At 34.0% G+C, this 17810-nt stretch overlaps 2 protein-coding genes across 10 annotated transcripts; one reads left to right on the top strand and one right to left on the bottom strand.

The window, feature by feature from the left end:
* The first annotated feature begins 415 nt into the window (after nt 1-415).
* LOC106780262 (ras-related protein RABA4d) lies at nt 416-3432 on the top strand. Its single transcript, XM_014668536.2, has 2 exons — nt 416-893; nt 2794-3432. The coding sequence occupies exons 1-2, from the start codon at nt 667-669 to the stop codon at nt 3233-3235; spliced, it is 669 nt and encodes a 222-aa protein (XP_014524022.1). The 5' UTR covers nt 416-666; the 3' UTR covers nt 3236-3432.
* A 5840-nt stretch (nt 3433-9272) lies between these two features.
* LOC106780287 lies at nt 9273-16049 on the bottom strand. Of its 9 annotated transcripts, none has more exons than XM_022776928.1 (4): nt 15646-15779; nt 15506-15567; nt 12211-12346; nt 9273-10800 (listed from the first exon to the last, which is right to left on the bottom strand). In XM_022776928.1, exons 3-4 carry the CDS (start codon nt 12214-12216, stop codon nt 9409-9411), a joined length of 1398 nt encoding a protein of 465 aa, XP_022632649.1. In that variant the 5' UTR covers nt 12217-12346; nt 15506-15567; nt 15646-15779; the 3' UTR covers nt 9273-9408. The 9 variants fall into 9 exon arrangements, with proteins under 9 accessions (XP_022632649.1, XP_022632645.1, XP_022632646.1 ...); XM_022776924.1 differs by lacking the exon at nt 15506-15567 and adding an exon at nt 14987-15103 and having other exon boundaries at nt 15646-15766; XM_022776925.1 differs by lacking the exon at nt 15506-15567 and adding an exon at nt 14987-15103 and having other exon boundaries at nt 12211-12341; nt 15646-15766.
* Nucleotides 16050-17810: the final 1761 nt, after the last annotated feature.

Here is a 17810-nt window from a genome sequence, read left to right as displayed (position 1 = left end):
AGTATTATATAAAAATAAAAATCCATACACATGAACTAAAGTATTATTATTATTATATCTCCCAATTAAATTTTCCTTCCATGAACCCATCAATGTATAATATTTTTCTCACTACGAAGGGCATAAGATATTTAACTAATTAATTCCTAATGAACACCTACGACATATTTATTAACATAATTAATGTATAGAGAATTTTAAATATTACATCAAAGTGACAAGAGTATAGAATATTATTATTTCAAGTTTTTAATATATTATAGGAGATAATATATATATATATATATATATATATTTATTTATTTATTTATTTATTTATTTATTTATAAGTATACCTTATTATTAATAATAATCATCATACTTCAATGTTAATTATCACAATATATGATAATGAAAAAAATATATTCCGTGTAGCGCAAGAAAAATCAAATACAAGGAGGAAGAATTTGCCTTGATTTTCTTTCTCCGATTGCATCACGTCACGCCCTCCCAGTTCTCACGTTCAAGTATCCGTGATCTTCCAGTATTTTTTTGATTACTTGTTGAAATCAATTTCTTGATTGCTTACAATTTCTTATTCAAACAAATGGTGACGACGAGTGACGATCCAATTGTATAGCGGTTAATTAGAATTTGATGCATGTGGGTTAGGGAATTGTTTTTAGGATGTCGAACTTGTACGGGGATTACAGCCAAAAGATTGATTACGTGTTCAAGGTGGTGTTGATTGGGGACTCCGCAGTTGGCAAAACTCAACTTCTTGCACGCTTTTCAAGGAACGAATTCAGCTTCGATTCCAAGGCAACCATTGGGGTTGAGTTTCAGACTAAAACACTCATCATCGATAACAAGACCATCAAATCTCAGATTTGGGATACCGCTGGCCAAGAAAGGTATGTATTTAACTTTTGCCAACAAAGCTTATTTACCCATTTTTTATTTTTTTATGGAATGGTTGGATTGGATCAATTCATAATTCAGAAAGCATATTAGGAATCAAATTATTTCCTAGGTTATGATTATGGATGTCGTATGATACATGAATAATCTCTAGACAGAAGAAATATTAATACAACTTAGCATATGGTTAAGTTAATTTAATGATATTTGTTGGATAAGGAAAACTGGTAAGGATTATCATTCAAGATTCCTTCAGCATGTCAATTTAGTCTTCTGAAAACTCCACTAAAAGGGCCTAGCTGTACAGTTATTTCTGTGAAAAAGTTTACAGAGAAAGGTGATTTTTGGCTTAACGTATACTGGAACTTAACCTCTGCTAGTGCGCTTGTGTAGCAATGGCGTATACATTTGAAATTAGCTGTACTGACTTTTTGATGTGAGTTTGTTTGAAAAGTTGTCTGCTGCTACTGAGTGAATTTGAATATGTATGCTTGGGTGTATTAATTACCATCTAATGAAGGGTCTACAGAAAAATTTCGTGCAGGCTACTAGCTGATTAGAATATGCAGTTTTATCGTCACTGCTAGAAGTACCATTTCTAGTCGATCATAGTGGATATTGTTCAACATAATGAATATTTCTTGAATGGTTTATACAATATTTTCAATCATCTTTCCATCCTTAATCTTACCTATTAACAGATGAGCCCCATTCATGTTATTAGTATAACAATAGATGAAAGAATCATACCATAAAAGCCCGTTACTGCTACTGAGAGCCAGTACAGAGCCCTTCAATGGAATCCATACTTCGATATCAAATATGAAAAACTCGAGAGAAGCACCGCACAAAAGTTAGACATTATAATTAGAAAGTCCAAGACCTTATAATCCTCACACTAAAATCTAATATAATTGATACGGGATTCAAGACCATACCTTGCAAGTGTACTCTAACACCCACACTATGATGCATTAAATAAGATTACCTTGCACATATACTTTCAATGGTGACTCAATTTCTACACTTTGCGTACTAGGCGGCAATACTGTGAAAATTTAGATCTAATCAAACTAGTTTTGAGCTTTCTAATTAGAGAACTAATAGAACTGAAATTAAATTTGGTTATTTAATGCAAAGAACGAATGAGTTCAGCTACCTGAATCTCGTGTTTTATATCACTTTTTATTTAGCTATAAAAAAAACTTTACTTGGTATCTTGTGAGCAAATTTGAGGATAAAATGTACATGTGAAGCTGTTCTCGAAAGAAGAAAGGAATCGCTAGCTTTATTTGTTGTATTGTACTTCTTTCTTGAATAGATTATAACAATATTAGCTGGATCCTGCAGTGATGTAGGTATTGATTTTTATCTCATATGGTAACTCTTCCCACTAGGTTTTGTTGATAGTTCATTTTCTGTGTCATGGAACTGTTCGGAAAAATTCTCCCTTACCTATGGAGATCAAATTTATATGATAAACAAATATTATAACTGAAAAATACCAAAAGGAATGAGTTTACTGGTTGCATCACAAAAATATTCCACTATAACGTAACACATTTCAAGTTTTCCTTAACAAATATGAGAAAATTTCTTAATTTCTAGACCATCCCTCAATTACTTAGGGTAGTAACCCCTATTAGGTGCGTCTTCACGCATTCGCCACATCTTGAAACACAGCTCGACTTCTACCGACTTGCAAGTGATCCCTTGCCTCTTTGGTTTGGCTTGCTTACATATATATTGTCTTTACGTCTTTCTTAAATTCCACCTGAATGATTGAGTTTAATCTGTCATTGAATCTATCTGCAATAATAGACTTCCCAAATTTGAAGCTTTTGTTTGGTATTTAGTTTAGCGTGTGAAAATTGATCTCTTTTTCTCATACAGGTACAGGGCAGTTACAAGTGCATACTATCGAGGTGCTGTAGGGGCAATGTTAGTTTATGACATGACTAAGCGTCAATCGTTTGACCACATGGTAAGGTGGTTGGAAGAGTTGCGAGGTCATGCTGACCAAAGTATTGTCGTCATGCTAATTGGAAACAAAAGTGATTTGGCAAGCCTTAGAGCAGTGCCAATGGAAGATGCAGAGGAGTTTGCTCAAAGAGAGAATTTGTTCTTTATGGAGACATCAGCACTTGAGTCCACTAATGTTGAAACTTGCTTTTTGACCATTCTAACTGAGATATATCGGATTCATGCCAAGAAATCACTCTCCGCGAATGATGATGATAATGGGGGTTCAGGGCTTCTTAAGGGAAGCAGAATAATTGTTCCCAACCAAGAAATTGATAATGGTGGAAAAAAAGGTTGTTGTTTTTCGTCCTAGCTTGTGTATTTTAGCTCTTCTTGGTTGTTAGATCTTCTTGGGAAGCGTATTGCTGACTTAAGTTTTGCCTATTTACCTCATGGGTGTTTGTAGAGAGTAATTACTTTTCTTGATGATTATCCCCTTAGTCACCAGCCATGTTTAGGCTATGTGTATTTAAATTTGTGAATACAATCATACAAATTCTCCTTCGACAAGGTGATGGATGATGAATAGAAGTTACAATTTTAAAAGGGCTTTAATTAGGACATTTATGAAAATAGAAATAAGTGAATTTGTTTTAAACACAAAATAACATCCCAAGCTTGTTTCCAACATCTCTTATCAGGCAAACAATCTAGATGAATGATTACAAATAGTTTGAGCCACAATTGCATCTCTAGCAGCTGTAACTTCTATACTACCCCTCTTCCGATTAACAACAAATCACAAACCTCAGAAGTTAAATGGTTATGAAAGTGAGCCAGAATATGCAACAATTCCACCAATGGTCTTTCCAACCATATGTCACTCCAAAATCTGATTTTGATGGCATCGCCTAGCTACCAATTCATATGATCATGTACTTCATTTATCCTACATTTAATACTAGACCCGACAAAAGAAAGGACGCAAGAAACATAACCAACATGCCTACTAAAGACCCTAGCTTAAAGCATATCAGCCTAAGATATACCCTTAACAAGCATGCTTCTTCCAAGTTTAAGCGTGATAGTTTTTTTAAACTAGAAGGAAACCTAATCCCCATTTCATTAGAGGATCTAAACTGACATACCTGTATCCATGAAACTGTTGCGAACTTAATGATAAAAAGTTCGCCTGACTAAGACGTTCCTCGTGCACCCATTCTCAGTTTTAGCAAAATGGTTGGCCAATTGTAAACACGAAAATTGTGTAATAACAGCGTATTTCCTTTCCACTTTTGAAATTTTTGTTGTACACTATCAACAATTGATTGCAAATATCATTTCCTTGGCCTACCATGAAAAAAAGGAACCCCTAAATACTTAAAAGCAAGATAACCTACTGAAAACCAAGTATGAATTAACACCTATGCCTCTTAGTTGCTGACCAATAATGGACATAAAAATTTGATTTATGAAAATTCATAGTGTTCTTATTGGGATTCATGAAATCATATGTAAACTCTAGAAAGGGAATGTTGGAATAAAGTTTAAAACCTTCTGGAAGGAAGTGTTAGATTCGGTTTGTAGGAAGAATACTTAAATACTTTTATAAAGCATTTAAAAAGTCTTTAAAAATATAAAAAAGAAGAAAATTTGTTTTTATATGAATTAACTCCAAACTGAGCTATGTTCAATTCTCTCTAAAGCACCCTTAGGTGTTTCACTAATATTTTAAAATATTACAATGAATTTAACCACTCTTGATTTACAACAAGTATAATCACTTTTGGTATCAAATAGTCTAACTAACTATATGTTTAACTCTCCTATGTTAAACAAACAAGTATTTCAAATCACTTCTGATTCTACAAAAATAGTAAAGTGTTTTTATGAAAACAAGTATAGATAATGACTTTCTTAGAGGAGATATTTTAGCAATACAAAGAATATATGAAAACTTATAACAAAGATTTTCTTTTCAAAGAAAGCTTAGATGATGCAAGTGAAAAAAGTGTTTTGATAGAGTATATGCAATAATGATTCTTGATTCTTGTTGTCTTCTCTTGATGCGATCCTCTTTATATAAGCTTCTTCGAAAAAGATCCATTACTCAGAGCATTAAATTTCATGTAGTGGTATAGCCTTTAGGTACATGGCGAAATGCTATGTTGCATTGCAGAGGCAATTGTGTTGCTTGTACGGATATGTCAGATTAAAGGCATTGAGGAAACATTCCCAGAATGTCTTCTTACCTCTTAACGTTCTTCTGAACCAATGTAGAACTTTTGAATAAATCTTTATTCTTTATGATCTGCACAAATGAAGAGAAAACAACACAACAAACGATAAATTACTATTTGTAAATGTATCTAAACGTTAGACATTCATTAGCGTTTAGCTTGGTACATGTACTATAACATTTATGTGAACTCTTCTTAGAGTAATGTATGCATTTAGTGTTGAGACAAGATCGTCTAAAGAGACTAGACTATCCAAAAACTTATGTTTTGAAATTTAACAAACAACACTCAATGAAGTATTGATCATATGATATAATGTGTAATGTTGACATATAAGGATAATACGGGATAAAACATGTGTTTATCAAATATAACAATATATCTAAAGTATAAAACAAGATAAACGTTTATAAAGGATATAATGCTTGAAGTAATTTCTATCTAAATGAAACCAGCGTCTAATTCAACAGAAATATAATCTATGTAAACATTGAAGCTTAAAATTATATGCACAAACATGGTAAGCAACTAAGTGTCTGACAGAATGACTTATCAAGGATATCAGTATATTATGTTAAACACTATCAAAGGATATATAACTATTTGATATCTCAAACATGTCTAAGGTATAAGATATATAAGGTGTCAAATGCTATAGAACCATTAATAGAGTATCTAATCACCATAACGCTTTAAAAAAAGTTATAGCATCTGAAAAAGGAAAAAAAAAGCTCTATTAATCGTGTTTAAACGATCTACTTGAGTTTAGACGACATTATGAAACAAAAGCTTAAGAGATCACATAATTTAAGTGTAACATACCAAACACTTTGTCTTCAAACAATAGGTGCTGACATATGACAAAATGTTTTAAACACGAAACGTGTTTGATGATTATTAATGTTTAAAACAATTAATGTACGAAAATGTGTCTCTCTCTTGCATGCTTTGTTCTTGTTGTCTATGCATGTAATGTTAATACTTAGTTTTGTTCATAAGCGCTACACAAGGGACAAAAATAAGTTAAGAGATAAGAAGACATTTTTAGTATGTTTCTTCAAAGCTTTAACACTAAAAGGTCATATAAGCTACATATGAAAGAAAGCCTTGATAAAGCATTGTCACCCTACAACGTAAACCAGAGTTTGACCAACTACCTAAAAAGGATATGAAGCCTATCCAGAAGTAAACTTTATGTCCAACAGTCATTTGTCAAGAGAGTTATATAAAGAAGATCCACAGAAGATGAGAACTTGTTGAAATTGAAGAAGGAGAAAAATAGAAGAGAGAAAAGGAGAGAACATGCATAAGAAGATCATTGAACACTAGCTCTACTCTACCTCAAAGCTTATATTGTTTGATGTTCTTCAACCTAAGAGAAAGAACTTCATAAGTTCAAAGATTGTATTGTATTGTATTTATCCTCTATCTGAGAGTTACTGAAATTTGTATTTGTAATCAAACACTAATTGTGTTTGTATTAAACCACTTATATGGAGCTAAATGTATTAGCCATGATTGATCAGGGGAACTAGGAGTGGTTAACAATACTTGGGGCATACCAAGAAGGGTTATAATACTTTGAAAACTAGGAATGGGTAAACTCATACTAGTCAGGATTTGTTAAGGGAACCATGAGTGGTTTATAATACTCGGATATCAGGAGTGGTCAGAATACTTGGATATTAGGAGTGGTTATAATACTGGAGAAACATGAGTGGTTACGATACTTGGTGTATACCAGGAGTGGTTTGTACTCATTTGAATCTTGGATAAAGATTAGTAAAACCCCTTAAGAGTTTTAGGATCTATATGAGTATAAGAAAGAGTATGGGAGAATTGTGTGTATTTATTGGTGAAATACCATGTGTATTGATAAGGTTTCTAGGCCCTATGACTCATGTGATAAAACCAAATAGTACCAATAAAATAAAAACTTATTGTATATATGATAATTAACAAAATAATTAAAATAATGTGAGACCTTACTTGATGTAAATATATGATATTAAGGAATATCTTGATGTAATCAAACTATCGAAATTTGGTCACATATATTGTTAATATATAAATATTTGCACCATTAAATATATCTCAGAGTATTATCCAACCATTTTAGGTCAAAAAAGCATAATGAGCCTAGTTGGGTAGCATTACTTAATGTATTTGTTGGGTCAGGTATGTACAAAAACCCCCCTAAGCTCGAAAATTTGATTAGCCCATGCGGATGCTTGTTGTGATAGTAACTAACCCTTTGGTCAATTCATAGTTGGCTTTAAGGTTTTTAGCCGAGTTGTATGTGATCATCTTTGACCATGCAGGTGGACTGGGCAAATTATTGCCTCCTTATCTTAGCGAGCTTTGCTATATGAGTATTGTCGAATTAGGCAAGCTTTTCTTATATTATTGTCTAAGTAAGTTGGTGCCTCTTTTGAAGGTTTTTCTTTTTATGTTATGTCTAGGTAACTTGTTATCGTTTAGATAGCTCAATGTCTCATTTGAGGGTTCCTTTTTTTTTTATGTTACCATCTAGGTAACTCGGTGTTTTCTTTGAGGGCCTTTCTTTTTATGTAATCGCCAAGATAACTCAATGCCTCCTCTGAGGGTTTTTCTTTTTATATTACCATCTAGATAATTCGGTGGCTCTTTTGAGGGTTTTTCTTTTTATGTTACTATTTAGGTAATTGGTGCCTCTTTTGAGGACTTTTCTTTTATGTTACCATCTACATAACTCAGTTCTTCCTTTGAGGATTTTTCTTTTTATGTTATTGTCTAGATAACTTGGTGCCTCTTTTGAGGGATTTTGTTTTTTTGTTACCATCTAGATAACTTCATGTCTCGTTTGAGGACTTTTTTTTTTCATCTTATTATCTAGGTAACTCGAGTGCCACGTTTGTAGGCTTTTGTTACTGTTTAGGTAACTTGAGTGTCACATTTGTGGGCTTATATTATCGTCTAGATAACTTGAGTGTCGCATTTGTTGTCTTAACTTATGTTACTGTCTAAGTAATTCTTGTATTGTTGAGGAAGAATTTGTTGGTGCTATCGTGTTAGGAAGACTTATGTACTAAAAAAGCAGGCTTTTTTATAGTGGATATTTGTCCTATGCTTTTGCAAGAGGAGCCTAAGAAAAGAAACCCCTTGCGTGTGTGTATGTGCGCTTGTGTGCATGCTTTTGTTCCTAAATTTGTGCAGTGTTCCTAAATAGATTTGGGGAACAAATGATGTTGATCTTAACCCTCCACAATGCAGCTGTTGTCTTCTAGTAAATTTGGAAGAGCTTTGACAGTCTCCACCAACTTCTATGCATAATTAAAGGAATGAAAATGAAAAATTTTAATAGTGATCAATTCATCCAAATTTGATGAATAAAAATATGTTTACCTGTTTAATAATCTTTCAAAAAGTTATGTCACTCAATTAAATTCATATGTTAAACGCTGAGTAGATAATCGTTCGGCTTATCATCAACATCACTAATATCATCTTATGATCTAAAAATAACTTTTTACAAAACTCATGAACTAAATACTAAAGTAAAAAAAAAATAGAAGATAAAAATAAATGCTACCCCAAATTTAGAAAACCAAAAACATATTCAAGTCAATTTGTGAAATATTTTTCAAACAATTTTGATCCGTTAAATTTTAATCATTTTGTAAAAATTTGTTCAATCACTATCAAATTATGGCAACAAATTTTGTTAGACGTTACCCCTTTCAATCCTGGAAAATTGTTGAGCATCATGTATTTACTCTCACTAAGATGGTGTCAAATCCAAAAAGGAAAAGGTAACTAAATAATCGGACTTGGATAACTAAAGATTAAAAGATTAAAATTGATTAAAAAGAATTAAGAACCAACATTACAATCTTGACACAAAAATTTGACAAACATTTTTCTCTGGCTATACAAAAATTTAAAACTGGGGCACTCTGCTGTGCAAGACAGAAAAAGTTTTTTGCGTCAACCCTTCCATCCAATCCAACTCTCATACCCACTTTGGAACATTGATAAATAGATACGATGGTGCAGCTACTTCTTTAATATTCAGTCTAACGATGGATTTCTGGCATGTCTCCCAGTATCTTCAACATATATGCAAATGCTTTAACCTTGTAACTAAAAGATCATGTTATAGAGCTAGGTGCGGGAATCCCACCTATGTTAGTTCAAAGTGTTAAAATATTAAACTTTTAATCACTTGAAAGTACTGAAAAATTAAATCAACGATGAGACAAAAACAAAAAAAGATTATCACATCTTCTATGGCCTTCTAAACGTCTATGATGTTGGAGATTGCACATTATGAAGGTATTTGTTTATTTATTGCAACTGGGTTTCCTGCAGGTGTTATAACCGCACTATCCTGGGGAGGTTTCACCACCGTAACTTCCTTTGCAGAACTTCCACCAACTGATTCAGTGTTAGCATTATTGCTTAAACCTGCATCCTCACCCAGCTGTAATGTGACAGAAGGAATCTGACCTTTTGTTCTCCCGGAATGATTTTTACTCGTCTCAAAATATGCCATGGAATCTGAGACTCGAGCCTCTGTCAAATTTTGAAATGTTGCTTGATGACTTGATCCTCCCACGAATGTTGGTGCTTGTATCTGATCAGCCACAGCACCTGACAGTGGTTCTGTTGGTGGTACAAGGACATTTGATAGCACAGTCACAAGGAGATGAGCCAGAAGGTTCCGTGGATCACCAATGCCCGGTGTGACACCTACACCTTGTTGGACTGCAAAATTATTTGCATGTTGGACTGCAAAATTATTTGCATTTGACAGAGCATTAATACCAGGAGAGTGAAACGATGTGATCCCTGCTTCTCCATTCAAAGCTTGGTAGCCATGGACACGCTTGAAATTTGACAGGTGTTTTTTCCCTGTCAAGTGACTATTGTAGACAACTTGGGAATCACATTTAACATTGCACAACTCGCATATGATAGATGTAACCGGCTTATGCTTAGGCTTTGGAGGTTCCACCAGTTTTTTTGACCCATCTTCACTCCTCATAAATTTACCTCCTCTACCAACGCTCATTGTACGCTTGATTCCACCTCCTTGTATGAAGGAGTTTTCTCTAGATTCTTCTTGAGGCTCTTCAGTTTGAACTTCGGAAACCCCTTCTACATTACTCTGAAGCTCAGTTTCATCTTTGTGCTTATCAATTATAGCTTCAGAACCAACATTTTCTGAAGGTAATCTTTTTATCTCATATTTTTGAGATTTTTCATGTTCGATTGTTAAATTCGATTCAGAAGTAGATATATTTCCACACTGTTGTCCATTTAGAGCTTTGAGCCTTTGTAGTTCTTCATGTACAATCATGTTCATCCTATGCCGCTTTCCATTTTTGTGCTGCTCCAACATCTTGGGAGTATTGCACTCGGCTTTACAGATTTCACACCATAACTTACGTTGTGGTGCTTGCAACGGTGCAGATGGAACTTGTGCCACATTTGGTAATGATGATTGTCCAGAGACTGTTGATGGTTGTATCACTGAAGTGGCCCCATCAGTAGGTGGCACCTCTGCTACATTAGCAATCGTGGCTTGAGAAAAATGAGAAGAGATCTGCCCACCATGACCCCTGCCACGTCCCCTACCACGATGATGGTGATTGAATCGGTCACGATAATAGCCTCTAAATGGTCTGCGACCCCTGCGACCTTGAGATGGAACACTCTGCATATAAGCATTCAAATTAACTCTAATATGGCTGGAAATTCCAAATCTCGGCTACAAATGATTTATGCAGGGATGAGGTGGGAGAATTAAAAAAAATGTGCATATATAAGTGGCACCATAATCACAAGGGAAGGTAGTTTGAGAGAGAGACAGAATGACAGAAATAAAAGAATGTTTAACATAAGAACTCAGTAATTCATCCCAATTTGCAAATAATACGTTAAATATAAACAGCATATTGAAATTAACAGGGATGCATTACAAAAACTAATAGCACTACCATTAATATTTCATTAAGGAAAGCAAATCATGACAAGCCAAGTAAACTTTTGGAAAGAAAGAGACTACATTCAAGGCAGCCTTAATATTTAAGCTTATCTTAGCTTATTAAATTTTTAATGTGAAACATTAACAATGCTTCTTGAAATTCTGTCAACTTCATTGAAAATGAAATGCATCCACTGCATGCTCTACATGAATCCCGAATTGCATGATAAAAAGGAAAAACAACTTTACAGTTTGATCATGCATTCACTTCTATTTGCCGCTAGGAAAATTAAAAGATGCAGACCCAGCATGGATCCAGAATTCAGTAATGTTCCTATGTTCCTACAATTCACCTAGTCTAATTAATCTCCTAATAAATAAGTATACTTTTCAAGGAAAATATAGAAATAACAAACAAATATTCATGCAAAGAAGCATCCACTGCATGCTCTACATGAATCCCGAATTGCATGATAAAAAGGAAAAACAACTTTACAGTTTGATCATGCATTCACTTCTGTTTGCCGCTAGGAAAATTAAAAGAAGCAGACCCAGCATGGATCCAGAATGGATCAAGAATTCAGTAATGTTCCCATGTTCCTACAACTACCTAGTCTAATTAATCTCCTAATAAATAAGTATACTTTTCAAGGAAAATATAGAAATAACAAACAAATATTCATGCAAAGAAGCACCCTGATTTCTAGAATTATTCAAACTTCACGATTTTGAAAATAAGATAGCTTGTTGTTCAATGTTGCCAAAAGAATACTTGCATACTCATGATTCTTAGAGAATGGGAGACAGCAAGTTGACATACACTACACATTGTGAAATGCATAGGCCGTAGTGGGATCATGCAGTTTCTCATGAAATTGGCAGATTCTGCACGAAATTGATCCTTTGAGCAGATAGGATAGGAGCTAAAAAAGCTTGACAAGAAAAAAGATAAAAACCAACTTGTAATGATGACCCTTTCCCTTAGGGTTCCCATTCGCAAATCAAAACAAATTCAAACAACTCTGCACAGCTCTTTTATCATTAATGACATTCTCATCACCACTGTTGTTGTTGGCTATTGCAACACTGATGTTGCTGTCAGTGACATTAACTTCGCTATGTCGACCATTGAGCACTAACCACCATTTAGTCGCCATCTCAAACTCTCACGTTAACATCACCAGTGCTGCCTTCATCCGGACTCTGTCCTGTTCTGTAACTTTTCTTCATATTTTCTTGTTATTGCTGTCATTTCAGACATGGCATGTGTTCTGTTCTGTTTAGAATTTGAGAAAGAAAAAAAAAACAGCATCAACTGAAGGTGATTTGAATCACCATCCTAGAAGAGGAAATGGTTATCGGATCAAGAACTTATCCTACGTGTACTCATTGCATTTCAATTTATGGGAAAATAGGAAACATGAGGTGTTAATATTGTGAAAAAATATTATCAGAAGAAATTTATTGATTCAAACATCATTTAGCAAGAAGTTCAAAGGATGTTGGAACATGTATAGCAGTACCTAAAGATGTTAAAAAATTAATGTTAGGTATTGTTTATCAACTGCAGCAAAGTTTGATTAAAAATTCAAAGTTTAAAGAATTTTAAGGATTTGTATGTGTTATGTTGGAAAATGACAAAGGTAAGAAGAGTCATTCTTCATCAAGTATGTTAAATATAGTGAAAATTATATATTGGAATTAATCCCTTGTGTTAAATACACACATAGGGTTCTCTATTTATAATAGAAGAAATATGGGCTAAGCCCAAATACAAATGAATATGTAAGAATAAAATAAAATAAAATAAGAACAATGTTTCTCTAATAAACATATAGGGACTATATTTCCCTAATTAACATAAACACAATATAAACTAAATATAATATCTCTAATAAAGTACATTTAGCAAAGGGGAGTGAGCAGTCAAGCTACTATCAATGTCAATCTCCAGAAAAGTGAGACAACGGATGCTTGCCTTATTCTTTTACAACAATGCTATGCCATTTAATGAAGAAAAGAGTGAAAAGTTCAAGATAATGGTTGTGTTGGTTGCCAAAAGAGGTACTAGATTTAACCCACTATCATTCTATGAAATTTTGGTGAAATATTTGAAGCAACAAGTTGAAAGAACTTCAGTTTTTGGAAGAACAAAAATGGTTGGATGGACTGATACGACGAGGGCTATACTTAACATTTTGGTAAATAGTTCTAAGGGGACTGATCCTTTTGAAGTCTATTGATGCTTCTGACATATGTGAACAGTTGAAAAAAGTTTTCAAGATGATGGAGTAGGATGTTGCTGAGGCTTAGGGAAAAGAATATTGTCCAAATTGAAACTGATATGCTTAATTTTCCATTTTCTTCAAGCACCTGCATTTGAACCCGGTCCAGCAGGAAATAGCCTTTAAGCTATTACCATGCAGACCAAGAATGCAAGTCAAATTGTAACTAATAATACACCAAAGTACAAGGAAATTGCAGAGTTCTTGATACAAAAGATAAAGAAGTTATATTGGAAACCTTTTGCAGCTTTTAATATTGGAAAATTTTCAGAAGAAAATACCAGCTTATCACTAGTACAAAATTCAGAACCTACATACATTCAAGAACTGGTCTCATTTCCTTACTGCACAAATTTACTAAAAGAATGGATTTCATAAGACTAACCAATACTTTTCTTCCCACTTCATATTTGATTTTGGGACGCTTGAATGAAAATAAAAAATCATTTATTACGATGTTCACATACAAGGAGTGCCAATCAAGTCAATTCATAAACTCAAACACAGAATGCTTTTGGAAAATTTGATATTGATTAAGGGATTGTGGAAATATTTTGATTGCATGATGGATGTGAAGTACGTTACAGCAGCAGCGTTTCTTTGCAAACAAGAAAAATGTGATTTTTGGAAGAAAGAAGTCAGGTATTTAGGCCATGTGATATCATGCAAAAAAGTAGAAATGAATCCAGAAAAAATTGCAAGCATCCACCAGTGGCCTATTCCTAAGTCAACAAAGGCTCTAAGGCGTTTTCTTGGCCTGAAAGGATACGAATTTGAAAGAATCTATAAAATGGGAGCCTCTAACAAGGTAGATGACACCTTGCCCAGAAGATTTGAAGATGTGACAGAGGAAGAGGAGTTGTGTCTTTTCAAAATCATTTTGGCAAGATTTTCAATCAATTACCAAGGAGGTGGATGGAGATCCAATTTCGCAAAAGATTAAAGACTTAATGGCCAACCCAGAGCCACATGCTAAGTATACAATAGGGCATGGTCGTCTACACCATAAAGGCTGATTAGTGTCGTCAGCCATGTCCTCTTGGATTCCAAGTTGCTTTCGGAGTATCACATGACTTCTACAGGTGGACATTTAGGTGTTTTTTGTACATACAAAAGGATTGCCCAATCTCTATATTGGATTGGTATAAAGACTATTACTGAGTTTGTGGCGACTTGCTTCGTTTCCCCACAACATAAATACTTAGCATCATCTCCTCAAGGGTTTTTTCAACCCTTGCCAATGGGAGGAAGTCAGCTTAGACAGGTTGAGTAAGTATGGCTATTTCATACTCATTAAGCATTCCTACTCGGCCAAGGCAATAGTGGAAACCTTCGTGAAAGAAGTAGTAAAACTGCATGGGATTCCTATATCTATTATTAGTGATCGTGTTAGGTTTCTTGATTACAAAGAAACCTAACATGTTCAGTTTTACACCCACAAACACCAGTGTTGGCAATACTCAGCACTGGAAACGAAGCTATTATTCCAATCACCAGCAATGTACACGGATAAAACCAAGGGAAAATGTTTCCCTTCACACAGGTAGGAGGTTAGAATATTTATTTGTGTGTAAACTAGAGATTCTATTGTAGAAAAGGAGAGAGCTCCTTTGGAGGGTAAACTTGTTTACCTCGCTCTTTGTATTTAACAATTGAAGAATTAAAGAGATATTTCAGTGTACTTGTCATATGAACAGGGACGTTTTCTTGTTTCCGAGCTGTAGTATGGCAATTCAAGAAAGTGAATCCTAACAAATACACAAGGCAAATTTATCAATATCAACCAAATATGAGTCCAATTACTAAGGCTGACAGTTAACCACCAAAAGAAGCTGGAGCAACGTAAGTCACTCATTTCAGGGCAGATTCTTTTACCAAAGTGAATGTTATATGCATGCAATATTCAAATTCATACGCAAGACACAAGTCTAGCATTTCAGAGGTGCAGCATCAGGCAATGTATATGAGAGGAAGAACATGACCCCAATGCACATATTAATATATACATCATCTCATAAAACATTTAATAAAAAATATGACAAATATAAGCACCCACCAGAAAATATTCATTTTAAAAATGGCTACTACATTTTTCAGCAATAAGCGAATAACATTAAGAGGATACAACCCTACATTGTTTACCCACTTACCTATGACATCCCACTCATAGCGACAGAAAAATTCAATGTAACATGCGATTCCCTCTCATACTCTATGAATCAATCAAATGATTTTGTTAATGAGAAAGGAAAACTGGAGTAAATAAATAAACTAATCTCTTTCACTTTACCAGTTCTCTTGGTAACCCGTCAACGTTCCCCACAAGCTGCGCGAGAGCTCCCGCTATGGCTGCGACTGCGGTAGGGTTTAAGGAACCTGGAACCGGCGCAGGGTGGACCGGGTTCATCGCGTGGGAGTGTGAGGGTTCTGTAGAATGAGGCGGTTCAAGGGCGATTGGGATCTAATTGGAGTGTTGTTGGAATTGGGCTTGGTTATGTGGCGCATAATAATTACTATTATCATTAGTATTAATATTACGGGAATAACAAGACTGTGACAATTGCTCATAGGATAAAGTTTGAGATGGGTCGTTGCCATGTTGTTGATGATATTCGTAGCAAGGAGAATCCATAGATGAAAAAAGAAAAAGAAAAAAGAAAACAGATTTTATTGAGTAGGAGGTTAAGAATGCTACTACTTTGAAGTGTTTTTCATATAAAAATAAGACATATTTAATTTAAGGTTTAAACCTCTTTTTGGTCCCTAAGTTATGAGCGGATGTTCAATTTAGTCCTCGCTTAACAAATCAGAGCGATGTAACAGTTGTTAAGAAACAACCAAAAACAGTATAACTTTGAAGTGTTCAATTTATTTGATACATTTTTTATAATTTAGGGACCAAAGATTTACATTTTTAAAAACCTAAACTAAACTGAATATCCGTTTATAACTTGGAGACCAAAAATATGTTTAAATCTTAATTTAAAATATGAACTCGGGTTAAAGTGGGACAATATTTGGGAATTTCATTTTTTTTCTTGTGTTTTTTGACTTTTATTTTTGTCCCGGTTTTGAACTTTCATTTATGTTCCCTTTCTTTATTTGATTTGTTGATATATCTCTTCCTTTCTTCTATTTGTTGTTCTCTCCCTATTTTTCTTTGATTTGTTGTTTTATTATTGTTGTTAATGATTCTAATTTTGTTAATGATTCTGGTTTCGTCTCCCATTAATCGTTTTCAATTGGTTTGGGTTAATAAGTGGTTTTGAAGGTTTTTAGTTTCCATGGATATGAAGGTTTTTTGTCCAGTGGTAGTTTAGGGGTTTGACATCATTGTACTCGTTTGTTTTACTCGAGGGTCGTAAGACTCGAGAAATTAAGATTATATTATGTATAAGTTTGTTATTGGAATATTTTTGTTAAGGAAATCAAGTATATCTTTCACAAGTGTTATGTAGTTTAATTGGAAAAAGTTCGGGGTTTAAGGTTGCTCGTTCAAATTCTATGTGGTTCAAATAATGTATAACTTGTTTTATAAATGTTTATTTTTTATATTGTGATAGAATATAAATTAAATAGTTATTAGATGGCATTATAATCACGGAAGATTAAAGAGTCGACTTGAAAATAAAGCAGTTAAGGGATAGAAGATTTAAACGTAGTTTTTATATTGATTCGAACAAATTGCTTACATTTAGTATTTTTCTTGTATCTAGAAGCAAATACACTATAATTACAATAAGGTTTCCATAGAGACCTGAACGTTAAAATATAAAACACTTCTCTAACCCTCTAACAAAAATATAGGCATACAACACCCAAAGAACAGCAGCAAGATATCCCCTCTCCTACAGTCTTTGTCAACTTTGAACAATCCTCAAAGTTCCCAGAACGTAGCACGTCCTCTTCTTGTAATCACAAAAGGATAGCCACAATCTTCACAAGATTGAAAGAAGTATTTGATCACGTATGAACACCTTCACTGCAGAATGATCAAGAATCACGTTATGTTAGTTATAACATTTAGTAGCACTCAGACCAACTAAATTGATTGCACATTTAGTTCAATTGACTAACAATTAATGTTTGGTCAAAGAAACAAAATATAGTTGTTATAGTTCACAAGCATCATCAGAAATTCAAAACATAACTAACTAAGTCGAGTAGTTTGCCCATACAATCGACTTTGTCACTTCAATGTGTTAGGAAACAGGTAGGCTTCGTTTTACACCAAGAGGGGGGATGAATTGGTGTTAGTTCAAAATCAAAATCTTTTCGCAATCTTGGTATGAAAATTCAAAGCTTTTGATCTTTCCTTGAAATGCAAGTAATGAAAATGAAATGCAGCAGAAAAACGCAGTTGACTGCTAAACAAATATAGTCGACTGGAAATAAAGAGTGCAGAGATAGAGAAAATCAAACACTGGTTTTTATACTGGTTCGGCCAATAATGCC

This window comes from Vigna radiata, unplaced genomic scaffold, assembly GCF_000741045.1.
Source record: "Vigna radiata var. radiata cultivar VC1973A unplaced genomic scaffold, Vradiata_ver6 scaffold_171, whole genome shotgun sequence".
In the NCBI taxonomy this organism is placed as follows: domain Eukaryota; kingdom Viridiplantae; phylum Streptophyta; class Magnoliopsida; order Fabales; family Fabaceae; genus Vigna; species Vigna radiata.
The sequence above is the reverse complement of the archived record's forward strand: the minus strand, read 5'-3'. Positions and strand labels throughout refer to the sequence as shown.